At 39.0% G+C, this 18,506-nt stretch overlaps 1 protein-coding gene across 1 annotated transcript in view; it reads left to right on the top strand.

Moving 5' to 3' along the window:
* The window catches only part of LOC145400932 (uncharacterized), an 80,388-nt gene extending 68,101 nt beyond the window's left edge, over nt 1-12,287 (top strand). Inside the window, exons 3-4 of the mRNA XM_080273297.1 lie at nt 9,122-9,356; nt 10,867-12,287. Coding sequence (XP_080129423.1) covers nt 9,122-9,356; nt 10,867-12,287 — 1,656 coding nt within the window. The remainder of the gene's footprint in view (nt 1-9,121; nt 9,357-10,866) is intronic.
* The last annotated feature ends 6,219 nt before the right edge of the window (nt 12,288-18,506 follow it).

Below are 18,506 nucleotides of genomic sequence, written 5' to 3'. Positions count from 1 at the left end.
CTGGCACCTCTAAATCTTTTGCAGTCAAAGGAGGCAGTAGAGGAAAGGGCAGAAATACACCAAGTATACACTTGTTGACAGTATGGCAATACAATGCAGAACTACAGTTACTTAGCCACAATTATAGTTCATAAAGTTTACAGGGGGTGTGAGCAAAAAATCATGATTTTACATAGTTAGATTCGGAAGCCCCGGACCCAGACTAATTTTTCCCATAAGAAGTTCAGTTTAAATTTTGATGGTTTGAATTTCACGGTGATTTTTAGGTACCCATGCCCATTGAAATTCCAGAAACCAGTGTGTGTATATATACAGTGAGTCCTTGAAATATGAAAACTCAAAGTACGAATTTCCGATGGTACGAAAGCGATAAATGAAGGACAAATTCCACAATACGAAAATATCTGTCTCGATGGTACGAAAAACGATACAAGAGGAAATACGAAAAATTCAAAATGGGCACGCTGCACAGTGCCGTGCTCGCTTGTGGCGAGAAAACAAACTAACCCCTCTCTGGTAAACACATTTTCATGTGCTTCCCAGTCGAGTCACATCCGTCCTTTCCTCTCAGCTTCGCTGTACGTTACGCTGTTTTTCGCTGTTCTTCATCTTTTCGTATTTTCACCATGCCTCCCCAGTGCCCTGCATCATCTCCAGCATCCGGGGAACCAGGTGCAAAGAAGAAACAGCATCGTACTCTCACTCTTGAGAGGAAATTGGAAATACAGTAGTTAGATTGATTTATTTACTGGTAAATGTACAGTGCAAGACACAACTATCATCCTAGTTCAGTCTGAAGAAAATTTACACCAGGCAAAATACTGTACAATGAAACCCGTTTCTACTAGTGCGTGTTTCAAATGGTTCTATTTTTCCACGCTATATTCGTCAGACTTCGGGAAGATACTTGCGTCTTTCATTGTACACTTGAAGCAGCAGAAAGACTTTACCAATTCAATGCATAATCCTCCAGCTTGTTTCTGTTATTTTCTGACAATTTTCAGTTTGGCAAATTACTTTTTCTTGCTGAAAAATTTCCTCCCTGTTATTATCGTCACTTTCCCCTACGATCGTTTCCAGCGCAGTGGAAGAAATTCAACGTGCTCATAGGTGGATATTGTTTCCCAACTGGAGGTTAGGTTAGGTTAAAATTATTAGGTACAGATAAACTCAGTTAGGCCAGGTTTAGTTAAACACTTAGGGAAGAACAGTCCTTGCCGCCATTATGTTAACGAAATAAACAAGAGTTGTCACACGAGAACAACTGAAAATGACGGGGAAATAGATTTAATAAGAAACGTTTGCTCTATTTACCAATCCAGAAATAATCTGAAAAATATAACAGACTATCAGGAAGAACTGATTTGGTAAGGTGCTTTTACTGCTTAAAGTAAAACATATGTTTAGCACCCTTAATGGCTGTGGGTTCAGATATTTGCGTGCTCCCGTGGTCGGCCTTGGGACCATTTTTTCAAAGTTCTAAAATCAATTTCTTTTTCTTACATATGTGAAAAGACTTGTCTGGCACACTTGGCTTCCCCCCCCCCCCCCAAACCCATCCTGTGATTTGCTATGATTCGTGTAAGAATTAATAAAATTAGGATGCGTGTTACATCAGCATGTATACATTGACTGAAAACAGCTGGGACGAAGTGAACTGTGAACGCCAGACTGCTTGAGGTGGTAGAGCATGGTCGTGGAAACACACCAGTGACCCTCATTCCCTTCCCATAATTGCTCACAGTTTTTTTTTTTTTAGCTCACCCTAACTCAACGTCACTGAAACCAGTACAGTAAGGCGTTGTTAAGGGCCAGCAGCTATGAAAGCGATAATGGAATACATCATTGTTTGTATCAGTCCTCTCTCTTTCACTCATACACATAAGAACAAACAAAGAATGAGCAGTAAATGTACACTAACTCTAAGTAGCAGAAATAACTGTGCTCAGTTGGTCCAAAATATATTGGGAAGAGTGATACCGAACGAAGAATGTGGAACTGAATGCTAACCTAAGAGAACATGTGGGACGAAAGAGTAATTTTTTTCTGATTAGCAAACATTTTTGTTCCATATCGTCTCTTAAAATTGTAACACCCATAATCTTTCATGTAAGCATACAGCCTAAAGACCATACCAATTCAGTTCATATTCCTCTAGTTTGTCTTCTATACTGTATTTTTCTGACTATTTTGAGGGTGGTAAATTATGTTCTCTTGCTGAAAGAAACTTACTCAGAATTAGGCACTTGTAACATAAGCATGTAAACATCAGCGTGGAGTGAAGAGAACGCCTGACTGATGGGATGGTAGAGTAGGATCATGTACACACACCAGTGACCTTCGTTCCCTTCCCGTAATTGTTCGCAGTTTTTTATAATGCCCTAACTCAACGTCATTCACACCTAAACAGTGAAGTGTTGTTCAAGGCCGGCAACTATGATGAGGTTAATGGAATACTGTATGAAAAATTCAAAATGGGCCCGGTGCATAGCGCCGCACTCTCATGCCGAGAGAAAACGAACTAACCCCTCTCTTGTAAACAAATTTTCACGTGCTTTTCAGTTGAGTCCATGTCCCTCCTCCTCTCATAGCCTCACTGTATGTGAGGATATTTTCGCAGCCCTTCACCTTTTCGTATTGCTTCCCCGTGCCTCCCAAGTGCCCTGCATCATCTCCAGCATTGGAGGAGCCCGCTGCAAAGAAACAGCAGCACCGTACTCTAATTCTGAAAAGGAAATTGGAAATTATAAGACCCCACGAGGAGGGGCAGGGAGTCTTGGAGAATGGGCGTGCTTTAGGCCTTGCTGTTTCCACCATTGGAACTGTGACGAAGAAAAAGGAGATGTACAAGAATATGGCCACCTCCTTCTCTACAATTGTATACAGGTATTGCCTACTTCATAACGGGGGGGGTGAAGTTTAGGTGGGGGTCCGAGGGGGTCCTGGGACGCATCCCCTCATTTATATTTATATTTCAGTGGGGACAATAATTCCGATATACGAAATTTTGAATTATGAAAGTTTTTTTTGGTCCCTATCCCTTTCGTATATCAAGGACTCACTGTATATATAAATATTTGTGTGTGTGTGTGTATATATATATATATATATATATATATATATATATATATATATATATATGTATATACAGTGTGCGAGAGATTGGGCGGTGCACGAGCTCGCGCACTGGGAATTCGCATACAGTACTAGGAATACATAATCTTATGGGAATAATTACATATGGATGGTACCCCCTCATACCTGGACATTTTTTGGCCCTTAGAGACATAATAAAGGTCATATGTTTCAGACATTGTACTAAAGCTATAGCTACAGTAACAAAAATATGGGTAGTCACCTTAACAACAGTAGACAACAGGCCTGATGACCTTAAATAACAGGGGTTCCGAGGCGCGGCAACACATACAGCGCCGCACTCCCCACCACACCAACACTTCCCTCCGCAGACGCCTCTTGATCACCTTCCCCAGGAGCATCAAAGTTACTCACTTCGGCCATAAACCCTTCAAAGTCCAATGCTGACACTTCTGACATTGCATCCTCTTCATCCTCAACAGGAACAGGAGCAGACGATGTCGATGGTTCCGCTATTTCACCAACTTGAGCCCGCTGTGTGTAGCTTGTTATGAGCGTCTGTCTTCTCTTGTTTATTTCTTCCCTGTGCCTGTCTGTGTAGAAACGGAAGAGTTTGTCGATACCAACCAGAAGTTCCTCCGTTCTTAGGTTGCTCACTTCCTGTTCCTTCACCTCTTCCTTGAGCTTATCCATGGCAGCAAGGATCTTGCTAATGTTTGACATACACAGCTCAGTCCTGCCTTCCATCACGCTAGGCTGCTCAACTTGACTCTATCTGGCGCATCAACATGACGACACGTGATGCGCTCTGTGAGGGGTGGTCGCACATTAGTAGAAAATGTCATTTTTGAGCCACTCCTTGCCTCTGCCTCGCATTCTGTGCGGTAAACTCGTGCATTAAAGGGTTTTTGGTTATGATTTTTGGTCACTCGTGCACAAGGCGAATCGTGCACTGCGGTGACGCGCACTGTGCGAGCCCACTGTATATATATATATATATATATATATATATACACACATACACACAGTATATATACAGTAATCCCTCATTTATCCAAACATAAAAGAGCCAAAGGCATATCCGGGTAGTGGTAACATCCGGATAATGAACACTACTCAGTACCATACCCAGACCCTACTTATGCCCAATCTCCAACCTATACCGAACCTATTTGTACAGTACCTGTGCTTTATTTGGTGGTGTTTTCCAGTCATTCAGGCATCCAGACAAACAAAGGAATATCCAAAGTAATCCTGAACAGCAAGAGAGCCATGCAGGAAAACCACTTAAAACCAAAGAACACCCAACCTATACAGTGTACTATATGTACAGTACCCCTCCTTATTTTGTTAGTGTTTTCCGGTCATTCTGCCATATTTTGACACCAGATCATACATAGGAAAACCCAAAAAACACCCAAACTATACACTACTGTATGTACAGTACCCCTTCTAATTTTGGAACTGTTTTTAGGTCAGTCTGCCATACATAGAGATCAAAATGCACACAGGGATATCCAAAGTAATGCTAAACACCAAGAAAACCATGAAAAAAAAAACACTGAAAACCAAAAAACACCAGACCTATACACTACTGTATGTACAGTACCTCTCCTGATTTTGGCACTGTTTTCAAGTAAGTCTGCCATATTTAGACATCAAAACACAGATAGGAATATCCAGAGTAATTCTAAACACCAAGAAAATCATGAAAATAAAAACACTGAAAACCAAAAAACACTCGACCTATACACTACTGTATGTACACTAGATCAAAAAAGTATCAGTGCACAGGGGGTGCGATGCCTACCGAAAAGGTTCAAACAACTGCTCACCTGGTTTACTCACCTGGTTGGTTACCCTACTACAATTAACAGTATGGCTCGGTAGGAATCTGCTTTTCAAGAAGTAGGGCAGCCCATACCTGCTGGCACGCCAGCCCCATTTCCTGTATACATCATCATCAGAATAGACTATTGATTAGAGGCTGAGTTTTGTGCCATATGCACGGTAGTTGCACTACTTGAAGGACTTCGAATTAAGAGTCGTAGTTATTCAATATAGTCGAACAGGATGTGACCTAGTTGTGAGTGGAGGGACTTTTTAAATGATGCAACTGAGTCAGCGCTAACAGCATCATCTGAAAGAGAGTTCCAGAGGTCTATACATCTGATGCTGAAAAACCTGCGTCTACACTCGGCTGAAGTGCGGGGCTTGGCCACCTTGAATCTATGGCCCCTGGTGTGAGTTAATGAAGGAAGAGAAATAAGCTCAGGCGGTGCAATTGGGGACTGACAATGGAAGATTTTCCAGCATTTAATGAGGTCAGCTCTGATCAGTCTCCCTTTTACAGAATACAGGCCCAGGTTTTTCAGACGGTCAGCATAACTGAGTTCAGACAGGCCATTGATTTGCTTAGTCCATCTGCGCTGTACAGACTCCAGGAGCTTCTGATCTCTGTGGTAGCCTGTGTTCTATACAGTGGAGCCAAACTCCATGTTGGGTCTGATGTGGGATTTGAATAAAGTCAACATAAGATCTCGGTCTCGACAGAGGGTGGACTTAAGTAAATTATTTGACGGGCCTGCTGCCATTTTTACAGTATTTCTTATGTGCGAATGAAATTTCAGTGAACTGTCAACCAAGATACCCAAGGCTTTGTGTGTAGTTTCTACGGAGAGGCTGGTGTTGTTCATGTGATGGTACTGAAGTGCGCCAATAGAATTCCAGTCTACTGGGCCTCTCTGACATCGCAGAACAGTACACTTGTCAAGATTGAAACATAAACCCCAGGACTTAGCGACATTGTAGACCATATCAATGTCCTTCTGGCATGTACTTATATCTGCAGCTAATGTGGAACAAGTGTTTTGGCGCAACTTGAGGTAAATCTTCATGTCGTCATCAAAGAATTTACATTTGGAGCATATGTATGAGGGTAGAAAGTTTATATATACCAGAAAGAGCAAGGGGCCTAGAACAGATCCCTGGGGAACACCACTGAGAACATTCCTTGAGGAACTGGCGCAGCCGGACACGGACACTTGCATGGTGCGGCCGGACAGGAAGTCAGAGATCCAAGTTAACAAGGAACCACTGACCCAAAGTAGCCTCAGCTTGTCAGTGAGTATCGAATGGTTAATGATGTCAAAGGCTTTGCTAAAGTCAAACAAGACAACATTCACAACATACCCAGCATCCACCCACGCCGTAATATCATTATACACGAGTAACAGTTGGTCATCTACAGTTCTACCCTGTCTGAATCCATACTGCTCATTTGACAACACTCCATTAGTGTCAAGGTAGTTGTATAATGCCTCTGTAATAAATCTTTCCAGGGTTTTGCAGCAGACAGAGGTTAGGCTAATAGGCCTATAGTTAAGAGGTTTGTGTCGAGAGCCTTTCTTGAATATAGAAATGATAATGGATTTTTTCCAATCATGTGGCAATTTACCAATGGTGACTGACTTTTGAAATATCAAAAACAAGGGTAAGGCTAAGGTTGGGCAATATTTCAGAAGACTGGAGTGGAGGCCATCAGGTCCCATACTGGTGTTCGGGTCCAGTGCTGCGAGCCTATTTCTCACTTCTTGCAAGGATAGGGTCACTGTGTCAAGGATACCCTCAAAAGTTTGGTGAGGGAAGGGAGCGTGAGGAGCATGAGTTGAGTAAACTGTACAAAAATGTGTAGCAAAAGTTTCTGCCATTTGAGTACAGTCTGATGTTAACACATCATTGTCCAATCTTATGGGGCCTACTGAGGGTGCACCTACTTTCTTATTTCTGATGTACTGGTGAAATGGTTTTGAGGAGACCTGTAGTTTTCTAATCAGTGACATTTCGTGATTGATTTGCATGTGTGTAAAGTAGTTACGAAAGGTGTCGTTGAGAGAGTCGTTGTGTGATAGAGCTTGGGAAGCCTCAGGAGACAGTCTTCCATAAACATTCCTGGAGTGTTTGTATGTTTCCCAGGCTTTCCTGCGATGGTGTATCATCAGTGTGTGTCTATATAAACATTACATTTGCTATATGTTTGCAAGAGGATATTGTTAGTTGGCGATATATAACACCTCCCAACATCAGGGCTACCAACGTGTGGTAGGTCGGATACTAATATTTCAGTGACCTTTGTTCTGTGGTCCCAAATGTTTCACGCATGTTGTGCACCGATACTTTTGTGACCGAATGTACTGTACTCCTAATTTTGGCGCTGTTTTCATGTCAGTCTGCCATAATGAGACATCAAAACACACATAGGAATATCCAAAGTAATGCTAAACACAAAGAAAACCATGAAAATAAACATTGAAAACCAAAAAACCCAACCTATGCACTGTTATAAGTACAGTACCCCTCCTAATTTTGGCACTATTTTCCGGTCATTCTGTCATACTGAGACATCAGAACACACATAGGATTATCCATATTAATGTTAAACATGAAGAAAACAATGCATGACCAACAAGTCAACAAAAACCTGAAGATGGTTTGAAAATCAGTTATTTGTGATGAGTGATTGCTCCTGAGGCTCAAAAAAAATTCCATGGCGAAATATGCCACCGGAAATTGGAAATATTGGTATAAATGGTATACCATAATCTTCGCTGATGTCTGTGCTATAAGGTAAGTTATGCAAAACACATAAAAAAGTACAGAAATGCTTTGACAATAAAGTGTTCAGGAATAAAACTTACCTTTATATAACTTCCCACCAGCCTAGTGCAAATTTTGGCAATACATTCCAAGAGTTAAGCATATGTCGTTTTTTTTTTTCCAGCTCTGGGCATAGGTTTCACAGTCTGCTCCCAAGGCCCAGTAGTCCTCCTTACATACCATACACCTCTACATGTCATGAGCTTTCTCATGGATTTTGCAGAATTTTGATATAACAAATAGTAGTTGAATACATTGCAAAAAACGACAGTTAGCATTCCATGCAGGTGGGCTTCTTCTGCAACTCATTGTGATTGGTTAGTGTGTATTGCTATGTTGCAGGATCTGTCCGTATACCAGTTGGATCTGAGCCCAGTGATAAACATTACCACCAAAAAATGCATAGTACCCCCAATTACGTCCAGTTTCAGAGCCGGATATTGCCTATTTTCGCCGGATATTGTTTCAGAAGAGCTGAGCAGAAAATGTCGGATATTGCAATAGGCAAGGTATTGTGGCAACAGATAATGGAGATCTTACTGCACTAGGATCTTTGAAAATCTGTTCCCACCACCACCACCACAGAGGTCCCCTCGAATCCTAATAGCACAATTGAAAGGTTAAATGTACTTGTTCTACCCATTTGTCAGAATAGTACTCAAATTTTTTCTAGAAATTTCAGTACTTCTTATCTTTATTCAAGGCACCTACTACTGTATTTTCACTGGATTTTTCAAACTCGTCATTCATAAGTTTCTCATCTGTACATTAGTCTGGGCACAGTCACACCTTCATACTCTTGCTGCCTCCATACTCATTCTTTTGTTTTCTATCAAGACCTTAACTCCCTACCTTTAACCATTCTACACTTCTTTTACCCTGTTGCTGCACCAAGGTGCTTAAACTCTTCCACCTGTTTAAGAATCTCCATTCACCAATATACCAGTCAGCATCTGCGTCAGGAACCATCACTTAATTTCCATCTGCATGTTAAGTCAATCCAGGCTGCTGTTAGAATGTTGCTGCTCATAGACATTTCCTTTGACCCCTTCAGTCCCGTGGTGTTTTTCTATTTTATTCTTTCTAATTTCTAAGGTAAATAAATCATTTGACAGTAGCAAGAATAAACCAGAAAATACATCATAGGATAGTAAGGGTTAACATTATCTAATTCTTACATCATTTACTAAAACACAGCATGACACAAGTATGTTAGTACAATACACTTCTCATTAGGGTATTCTACACTAACTGCACTATAAAAACATTTCATTTCTACACTGAATTTCTGTAGTATATCAGTTTCTACACTAAAACTCAAAAGGTACATCATGGGATTGAAGGGGCTAATATGTGCAATTTTCACTAGCCCCCAGTCAACCCACCAACCTCCCAGAGTAATGCCACCACCAACCAGCAACCACCTAATGGACAACAGCCACAACAACCACCACCGCCACCACCACAGCAACAACAGCAGCAGCAGCAGCAACAACAGCCACCACCACAAGGACCCCCACAGCTGGCACATATGACAGCTGACCCACTCTCACAGCTACAGCCTCCACCTTTAGAGCACTCCATATGGTCCACCACTGATATAGGTAAGACACCACCACCAACACATGCTGATACTTTTTCTTGTCATATCATTGCCCCATATTATTGTTTGGGAGACTGTATTGTAGGTGGCATAGGAGGCTCTAGCACCTCTTCTTTAATGGTCTGCACATTGCACCTTAATAGTCTCATGTACATTATGTACTGTATATCATTTTTATATCAACCTGATTTGCATCACTGACATACAGTACTGAAGGGTATTGAGTTGTAATGTGCAGAATATTGCAAAGGAAGAAATGTAACAGAATCGCCAGAGCCACCTAGGATATGACCCATGATGTTTGTATACCAGTGAAAAGAATATGATTCATAACCTCTAGGATTCTTCTGTTTTTTTTTTTTTTTTTTTTTTTTTTTTTAAATATCCCTCACAATATTAGGCTTACTCATTTAAGATGCTGATAATGGGAGGGGAAAATGCTTTTTTGGGATGTCAGATAATGACCAGTTTACTACATAATCTTTTGTCCTACAATAAATTGTGTAATATCATTTTGAAAATAGAAGACATGCCTGATGAAAATATTGAGGTGATTTGGAACTGTAATTTAAATAGCTAACATTAGTACCAACCTCAGATTCTTAGACCCTGAAGAGGCTAGCATGGCAATTTTTTTTTTTTTTTTTTTTTTTAACTCCATTAGTGAGATGATAACATAAATAGGGAGGAGATAGCTAAGTGGTTTTTGAGGGTGATCTTTTGAAACACTAATGCCAAGTGGCAATTTTGGGTAGGTGTATGTGTGTATCAGAACTGATATCAAAGATCAAAGGGTAACAGACACATCTTCCAGTGATATTTTATGGTTTTAAGAAATTTGTCACAGTTTAATTAGATTCTTCCTCCCTCCCCAGTGCGAATGGATCTGGATAAAGCGTTTCACAATTAGTTCTTTTCCTGATTTTCTTGAAATTTACCCTTTTTTTTTTTTTTTCCTGGACATTATCGTAAGACATAAATGGCTATTTAACATTTGGAAATTTGAATCATAGGGAAGCATTGCACTGGAGTTTATCTAGCATTGCTGTATTCATTTATTAATTTGCTTATGGTATGGTACAGTACAAATTCTCAAATCGGAAATGCTTGGATGCAAAAGCTTTACAGAGAATGGAAGAATTCTGGTGTAAAATCATGATGGTAACTAATGAGAAAAAATAATTTGTAGTCTACAGCACCATTAGCAGTTAATTCATTGAAGTTCCTTTTATTAATAGTTATTATCTTTCTTACATGTGTCCACAAAAAATAGCCTTGTCTTCAAAAATGCATTGATTGTGCATGGACAGGCAATATCAGAAGCCCCCTCTCGCATGAAAATATATTTTGGAAAACATAGGTTTTAGAAGTCCGATTTTAGAATTCGAGAGTTTGTACAGTTTAAGAGTATTTATATAATGAGGACTGTTTACAGCGTACAGTCAGAATCTTAAAGTATAGGTTGGAAGGAATTCATTTATTATATTTTGATAAATTTTTTAAATCACCAGATGGGCAGAATGGAATGAACTCTAGCTACCCTTTGAGTGACCTGCAGAGCCAGGAGGGAGATACTACGTTAAACACTAATGACATCACGGAGGAGCAGGAGACTAAACCTAAGATCAAGAAAGAAGTTAAGAAGAAGAGAAAACTAGCAGACTTGTTGGCAGAGGGCATTGACCCCACAAAGTTAGAGGAAAACAGTGACCAAGTGAGGGAACGTTTTGGGAAGGGTTGTGAGTGTGAGGGAGACAATTGCTTTAAAAATATGAACCCAGAGTTTGTGTTTCGTCACCGACTGAATATTGCAGAGCTAACAAAAAATGAACATGACATGTATTTAATGGGAGTAACAATGGCTTGTCTTGCCAATCCAGAGGAAACTTCACGTCATAAGGAAAGAAAGAGACTGAGGGCATCTTACGTGTTCCAGGGTAAGAAAGTATGCCTTGATGCCTTTCTTTACCTGGAGAACTGCACACATTACCAGCTTAAAGCCATCAGGAAACATGTAATGGTGAATGGAGTGACTCCTAGGGTGCATGGCAACCATGGCAAGAAGCCTCCAAATACTTTCCCCCTTGACACTTACCAGCATGCTGCAGCCTTCCTCCAGAGCTACATAGCTAGATACTCCCCAAATACCAACACTCCTAAGAAGCCAAACAAATCTGGAAAATCACCTCCAGTTTATCTACCTGCAGATATTACCCGGAAGAAAATACACAATGCTTATAAAGAATACTGTGAACACTTTGAACCAGATGTGAAGGTGATGGGTTATTCTTCCTTTAGGCACTTCATGAAAGAACAGTTCCCTAATGTCAAATTCTTCCGGATGGACAAGAAGGCAGAGCGTTCAGGTGGCCAAAGTGATGATGATGATGATGATAATGACAATACAACTGGAGCACAGAATGCTGCAGCACAGACACAGGAACAGCAGCAACAGCAAGCACAACAGCAACAGCAGCAAGCTCAGCAGCAGCAACAGCAGCAAGCCCAGCAGCAGCAACAGCAAGCACAGCAACAGCAACAACAACAACAACAGCAGCAGCAACAGCAACAACAGAATCAGAGGCAAGATCAGCAACAACAACAGCGAGTTGAAACAGGTGCTCAACAGGTAATGCAGCAGCAGGCCCAGCAGCCACCACAGGAGCCCCCAAAGGATGCCCGAAATACGCCACCTGTTACTGCTGCCCCTGCTGCAGCCACAGTACCCCCCAACACTCATCCTGGGGTACCTGCCTCTATGCCCCATGCTCCAATCAGTACCAACTACCCAGCCTATTCACATGTGCAGCTTCCTCTTAACCTCCAAACGCAGCAGCCACTCTATTCGGCTTGCATGCAACCAGGGATGTTTGCCCCAGGTCAGGCTCCAACACAAGTGCGCCCAACAGGGTTCCCTTACACCAGTCTGTAGGGGACTAGGTAGGCTTTTCACACTGAGAAAATGGGACCACTTGAACTGTTGCCACAAGTGAAGTCTTCTCCTTTTGTATCAGTTGAATCCAGTTAACTAGCTGGTGATATAGATAGTGTTGCTGGAAAAGTGTAGGTGCTAGAAACAACCAGCATGTGTGCCTCAGTGATAAGTGATCTGAGCTTCTGACAGCTGTTCACCAGCCAGTATATTAATTAATGGATGATGTTTCAGAGTTTAGACAAGATACTCCATTTTGTTGAAGACACACAGTATAATGGCAGCTTGATTAACGTAGTAGCTATTTGTTTTTTACTTAGATAATGTCAATTGCAACTTGACAGTCATATAATGCAGGTGGTGTTACTGAAGGGTACCTGGTATTGGGCATTAGTTTGACCAGTGACATGACAATGAAAGCTGTTTTACCGAGCATCTGGGTTACGATATTGTGGAAATGCTCTATGCTCCAAAAACAGCAATATCACATATACAGTGTATATGCCAGTTTTAAATTAGGTTTTTTATTCGACCATACAGCAGATTTTGAATTGATTTGCTGTGGACATCATTTTGATCTCTATACCTGTTCGTGTTGTGTAAAGTGGCTCTGGTACTGGTAATTTGTCCAGATACTTGAAAGTAATTATTAGAATTTTACAAACACTTTCTGCAGTTCAAATGCAGGTCACTTAATCACTTGAAAATCAGGAAGAAGCTGATGTGCCTGTTTCATCTAAACTATCATGTGGTTTATCATCATCATCATAATCACCAGTAGTTTTAGCATTTATTAACTTTGTACGTTACCCAGTGAATTCCATGCTGAACATTTCCTCACGACAACAGTATACCATGAAGACATTGTTATGCATGAAGTTCCAAGCCACAGTATAGGCCTTAGCTTTCCAAGTTTGTAGTTATAGGTTATAATAAGAATAGGTTTAATAGGATATTGGAAACAAAAGACTTCTGTCATTCCATATGGGCATTAATCACCATATCTGGTTGCCAGTGATTGCCTCGCGAAGTTTTTCTAGAAGTTACAGACTGGAAGTATATAGTGAAATTTACTTTTGATTAGACTTTTCTATATCCTGTCAGAGTTATATCTTGCAAAACATAGTACATGTATATAGTCGTGAGATTTGTATCTTCAAAACCATCCAGTGTTTAGGTTAAAATAATAGGTTTCAAAAAGGTATAGTGCAGAATACTTAATCATTAGTTGGCCCTCTGTGGCACATATTTTTATGTACATATATTATTAACAGGTTAACAAGTGCCAAACAGCACCTGCCTCCCGTGCTTTCAAAAAAGGAAGAGTTGTTGGTGTGGTGGAACTTTTTTTTTTTTTTTTTTTTTTTTTTTTTTTTTTTTAATATAAATAACTCAGTCTTAACACGTTGGTTTGAATCCACTCCCTGCCCTGTGCTTGGAGAAGTGTGACTGCTGTCATGTTACATTAATACCAGTAACCTGTTTTATATTTATTTATTTATTTATTTATTTATTTATATATCTTTTGTGCCTGTCCCAGAACAGTATTGTTTTTAATTTATTTAATCAGTATTTTTTTTTTACTGATATCTATGACATCCTTTCATCATAATTTTTACTTAGGTATCTAATTTTGTCATGCTCCAGTTCAGTATTCAACTTTCATTTGTTCCACTTGACCCACAAAAATACCTCATGATAATCTCGCATACCTCCTCCATACACAATCAGTAACTTATTGCATTAAATACTTATGACATCTGCCTAGGATGTTTCAGTCTTCAGTCCACCAGGTTCCTCCATGGTCCCTCCTCCTTGTACCATTCTCAACACTAAGGCTCGCATTATGGTACTCACACAGCTGAATAAAATGGTCTGCCATTAGCTGAAATAGAGTTCTAGAGTTGTCCTGACCATCAGAAGGCTAATAGCGACAATCTTATGACAGGCCAAAAAATAGAAAGCTGTAGTTATTCTGACCATGAGAGGATTAATGTCAGGATGTTACCTTTACATGCAGTTCCCATTTAGCTAGGAGAGAAAAATTAAGTACAGCATCAGAGAGTTGTACATCATTGCCAAGTTTGAACATGTGAGTCTGACTTCAGCTAAAACCTGAATTATTCTTTGGGTGTGTATTGGCTGCATTAATGTAGCTGATGTTCCCTGTGTTGTGATACAGACATATAACATTCCAATAATTTTAGGTTTTTAGCTTTTCATTATTGTAAGATGTATATTATTTATACCAGTAGATTACTTCTATGCTGTACCCATTTATTTATACGTAGGAGTATAACTTGCCTCCTCTCTCGATCATACACTTCCTGTCCATACCTATTTTTTTTCATTCTGTCAGTAAAGTTGGTCACACAAGGAGAATTCATGGGTTTGTACATATAAATACATTAGATAAAAGTCGGCAACAGATTGTGAAGGAGTGGGTATTTTTTTGTATAAGATACAAGACTCCATTTTGTTTGTATCATGTGTCAATATTGTTCTCTTTACAGTTTCAGTTTCCACTCCCTGTTCAGGTCTGCAGATACTGTAAGAATACAGTATCTTGAAAATTCTTTGATGTGTATCATGAAAGTATATCATGAGTATTAGGGTACCATACAAATATCTGTATAATTATATTTATATATATAAAGTAAATATATACTGGAGGGTGTCAGCATTTTCATGAATTACATACTGGGAATCCCTTGCACATCATGAATTTGGAAGTAGGTATTTCTGTAGTTAAAACATTAATTTTGTTTTGACCTTATCGCTAAAGTACAACTTTTCCCAAGTTATCATATTTACACTCCAACTTTAAGTGAAATACATATACATCTGCCTAAACACACAAACACACCACAAAAAGAAGGTCCTCTCAAACACTCGGTACAAGCACTGTCTTCAAGAAGTCACTCTGCACACTCCATAACTATATATGTGCACTCTCCAACTCCTGACGGAGACTCTGCAAGCATTCAAGGAGCTAGAAATCATTCAGTCAGTACACTCTGGAGTAACATACTCAGTGCATCAGCAGTGTTGGAAGGTCCATGAACGAGCAGTTTTTAACTCTGCCAGGTATTTTCCAGCAAATGTGATACAGATATCCATGATTGTGCTGAGAGAATAAAGCTTCTTCTTGTGATTTACATGTATGAAAGCAGTAGTATGCAAATCATAAGACTTACACATTTTTATCCTAGTTACCAGACAAGGTAAGATATTCCATGCAGAACGTACTCTGAGCATTACTGAATTTTTGTTCATGCAAAATTTCTTTCTTTTTTTGTTACCTTCATTTATTTGAAATAGTTTCCAGAGCTGTCACTGTTATTTAATGCTAATGGCTACGTTCACTCTTTTGTAATATATGTTGCTAACAAGGGTTCGTAATTGTAGACATTGCTGCCCTTGCCTGTAGCATTCTTTTGTGTGCCATAGAAATTTGACTCTCTCTCTCTCTCTCTCTCTCTCTCTCTCTCTCTCTCTCTCTCTCTCTCTCTCTCTCTCTCTCTCTCTCTCTCTCTCTCTCTCTCTCCCCTGTATGTGTATATATATATATCTATATAGTTAGATAGATATAGATAGATGGATGGATAGATAGATAGATATCGATGTAGATACATACATACATACATACATACATACAGTACATACATACAGTATACTGTATATGTATCTGTATTTGCTGTTTTTGTAAGACCTTAAGACATACTCATTGAGTTGCTTTCCTTTACAGTCCTTTTCAGACAGCAGTGTAGCCTTTAGAACCATCTGGACTTTGACATCTGTGGCATATCACCAATTGCAAAAGACTGTGATCAGAGTCTCATTATTGTAATTTTCGATGAATAATTAGTACTCTCAAGAGTAGGCATAATTCATTTCATGGCATAAATTATAAATACTCTCAAGATTTGTATCAGTCATTTCATGCTGAATACTTACTAAAGGTGACTCTCTTATATTTTGAAGTATACTTGCCATTCCCCTTCTCCAGACTTGGAAATGCAAATAGCTCACGATTACATTTTCATATGCTGTTTTAAAAAATATGCATTCAGATATCACTGATTCTTACTGCCATTGATGTAGTTCCCAGGGTACCCTGTTTATTATTATTTCAAACCTCCTACAGTAATTTTGATAATTTTTTCCGTAATATCTTCACTTTTTCAGAATATAAGAAGCTTTATGACAAGCTATTTTTGCTCTGCACATTTGAAACAAACTTTAACTTTGGTACTGTACAGTACTTTCTTTGTATATTGAGCTTGTTTCCTCTTCCTTTAAAACTTAAATTTTAGTGATTTTAACCTCAACACTGTTACATTTTTTTGCTGTTTCTTCTCTACCTTTTCACCACATAGCTCGATACTATGATTCTCTTGTAAAGTTTGTAAATTTATCCACCCCCATTTTGGCAAAATGAACGTGTATGGATCTGATTTAGCTCATTGTATACAAAAAAATCCGTATATTAGCTCAGAGTATACATCTTAATATATGTCATTCATTTGGCGCATCTTGCTGAAAGTTAAAGATTTAGCTTGGTCACGAGATGGTTAACCAATATCGTCCTATCCAGTCAGTTTTCTGTTTGTTTTTGTGACTACTGAATCTGTCTGTAGCAAAAAAGGTAATAAACAACCTTTGTAGTTCAATCCAGATTTCATTAGGTGATTCCTGAGTGTACAGTATTGTCCAAGGTATACCTAAAACCCTTTTTTGTAGCATGTTGTTGTTTATTTTAATGTAGCTTCAAGGAAGGCTTAAGGCTGACTTTCCCACTTAAATGTCTTTTCAGTTTAAAGCCGTGACAGAGCTCTTAAACTGTCTCAGATATTGTATCTTTTTGCTTTATTCTTCTTTTCCAAGTGATAACACTGAAGAAATAAATTAAATCAGTATTTGTAATTTTATGGCCAGTACATCTGTCACTATGTATTATTCATCAGGTTATGTTGCATCCCATTGCTAATAATTCAGATACACCATGCATTCTTTTCTTGAGGGACTGTCTCATTCTCAGTCATTAAAGATGCTTGTTAGAGACAAGTCTAATTGCTGTCAATGCCTCATAGTTTTTCTTCATCAAATGTCTTGTCAGTCTTCCACGTTACAATGCGCAGCCTATTTTCGTTATGAAAGTCAGTTCCTTCACTATTCTTACTACAGTATCAGTGTCTCCTCTAGTAAAAAAAAAAAAAAAAAAAAAAAAATTAAGCTCAATTTGTATTTAGGGAGCTGAATGTGCTCTTCCTTGTTTTCCTCACTACTCAGGGTGCTAAATCTGTGTAGGGGCTGCATGTATTCATGCTCATCTTTTTTCATCCTGACTTAATTTTTTTATTGCAGCATTACCTAATTTTTTCTGTCTTTATGAAGTGAACATTATCAGTCTGAAAGGAGACACCACAGCACCACACTTTATAAGCTTATACAGTATACAATACTGTATCTTTCTGTCAAGCTAAATAGTAAGAGCCAACAATTATTTTCTCATTTGCACAACTGCTCAAGTCCAATCTTCCTTGTGACATCATTCCTTTCATATTTCATCCTCAAGTCTTTCAGTGCAGTGTCAAAGCATTTTGAATTGTACAGTGTATCAATTTTTTTTTTCTTTTTTGAAAATTGTATGAAGGAAAAATTCTGCTTCAATCCCATGCTGCTTAAAGTGTATGAGTGATTAACTGTTCACCTACCTCAAATGTGTTACTTTGCAAAAGTGATGGGCATTATTATTATTATTATTATTATTATTATTATTATTATTGTATTATTAGTATAATTTGTTCAAGGATAAATAATTTACATGAAAATGAGCTCATCCTGTTTCATTAGCACATATTTACGGTACCTGTTATGCACAGTGAATATGCAGGATGTTTGATCATCCTTGTGTGAAATTATCAGTGTTCTTTTTCAACACCCCCAACCCATTATTCCCTAGAAACACACCACAAACCTCAAGAGCATATGCCCTCAGAACCTACTAAAAGTTTCTCAGAATCCACTACAAGCCAAAAGCTTCCTTTTATATTATGCAAATTTTTTATAGTAAGTGTAATTTTATCCTTTGAGATTCATTGCCACTATGTCTTCAAACAGTAGCGCAGGGCAGTCAGCATGCTGACAAAAATGGTTACACATGCTTATCACTTTTTGTACGTAAGTTTTGTATTTCAGTGAGAACAGCAGTGGAGG

The sequence above is a fragment of the Coenobita brevimanus genome, chromosome 54 (genome assembly GCF_032717465.1).
Source record: "Coenobita brevimanus isolate Jiangsu-jjx chromosome 54, ASM3271746v2, whole genome shotgun sequence".
In the NCBI taxonomy this organism is placed as follows: domain Eukaryota; kingdom Metazoa; phylum Arthropoda; class Malacostraca; order Decapoda; family Coenobitidae; genus Coenobita; species Coenobita brevimanus.
The sequence above is the reverse complement of the archived record's forward strand: the minus strand, read 5'-3'. Positions and strand labels throughout refer to the sequence as shown.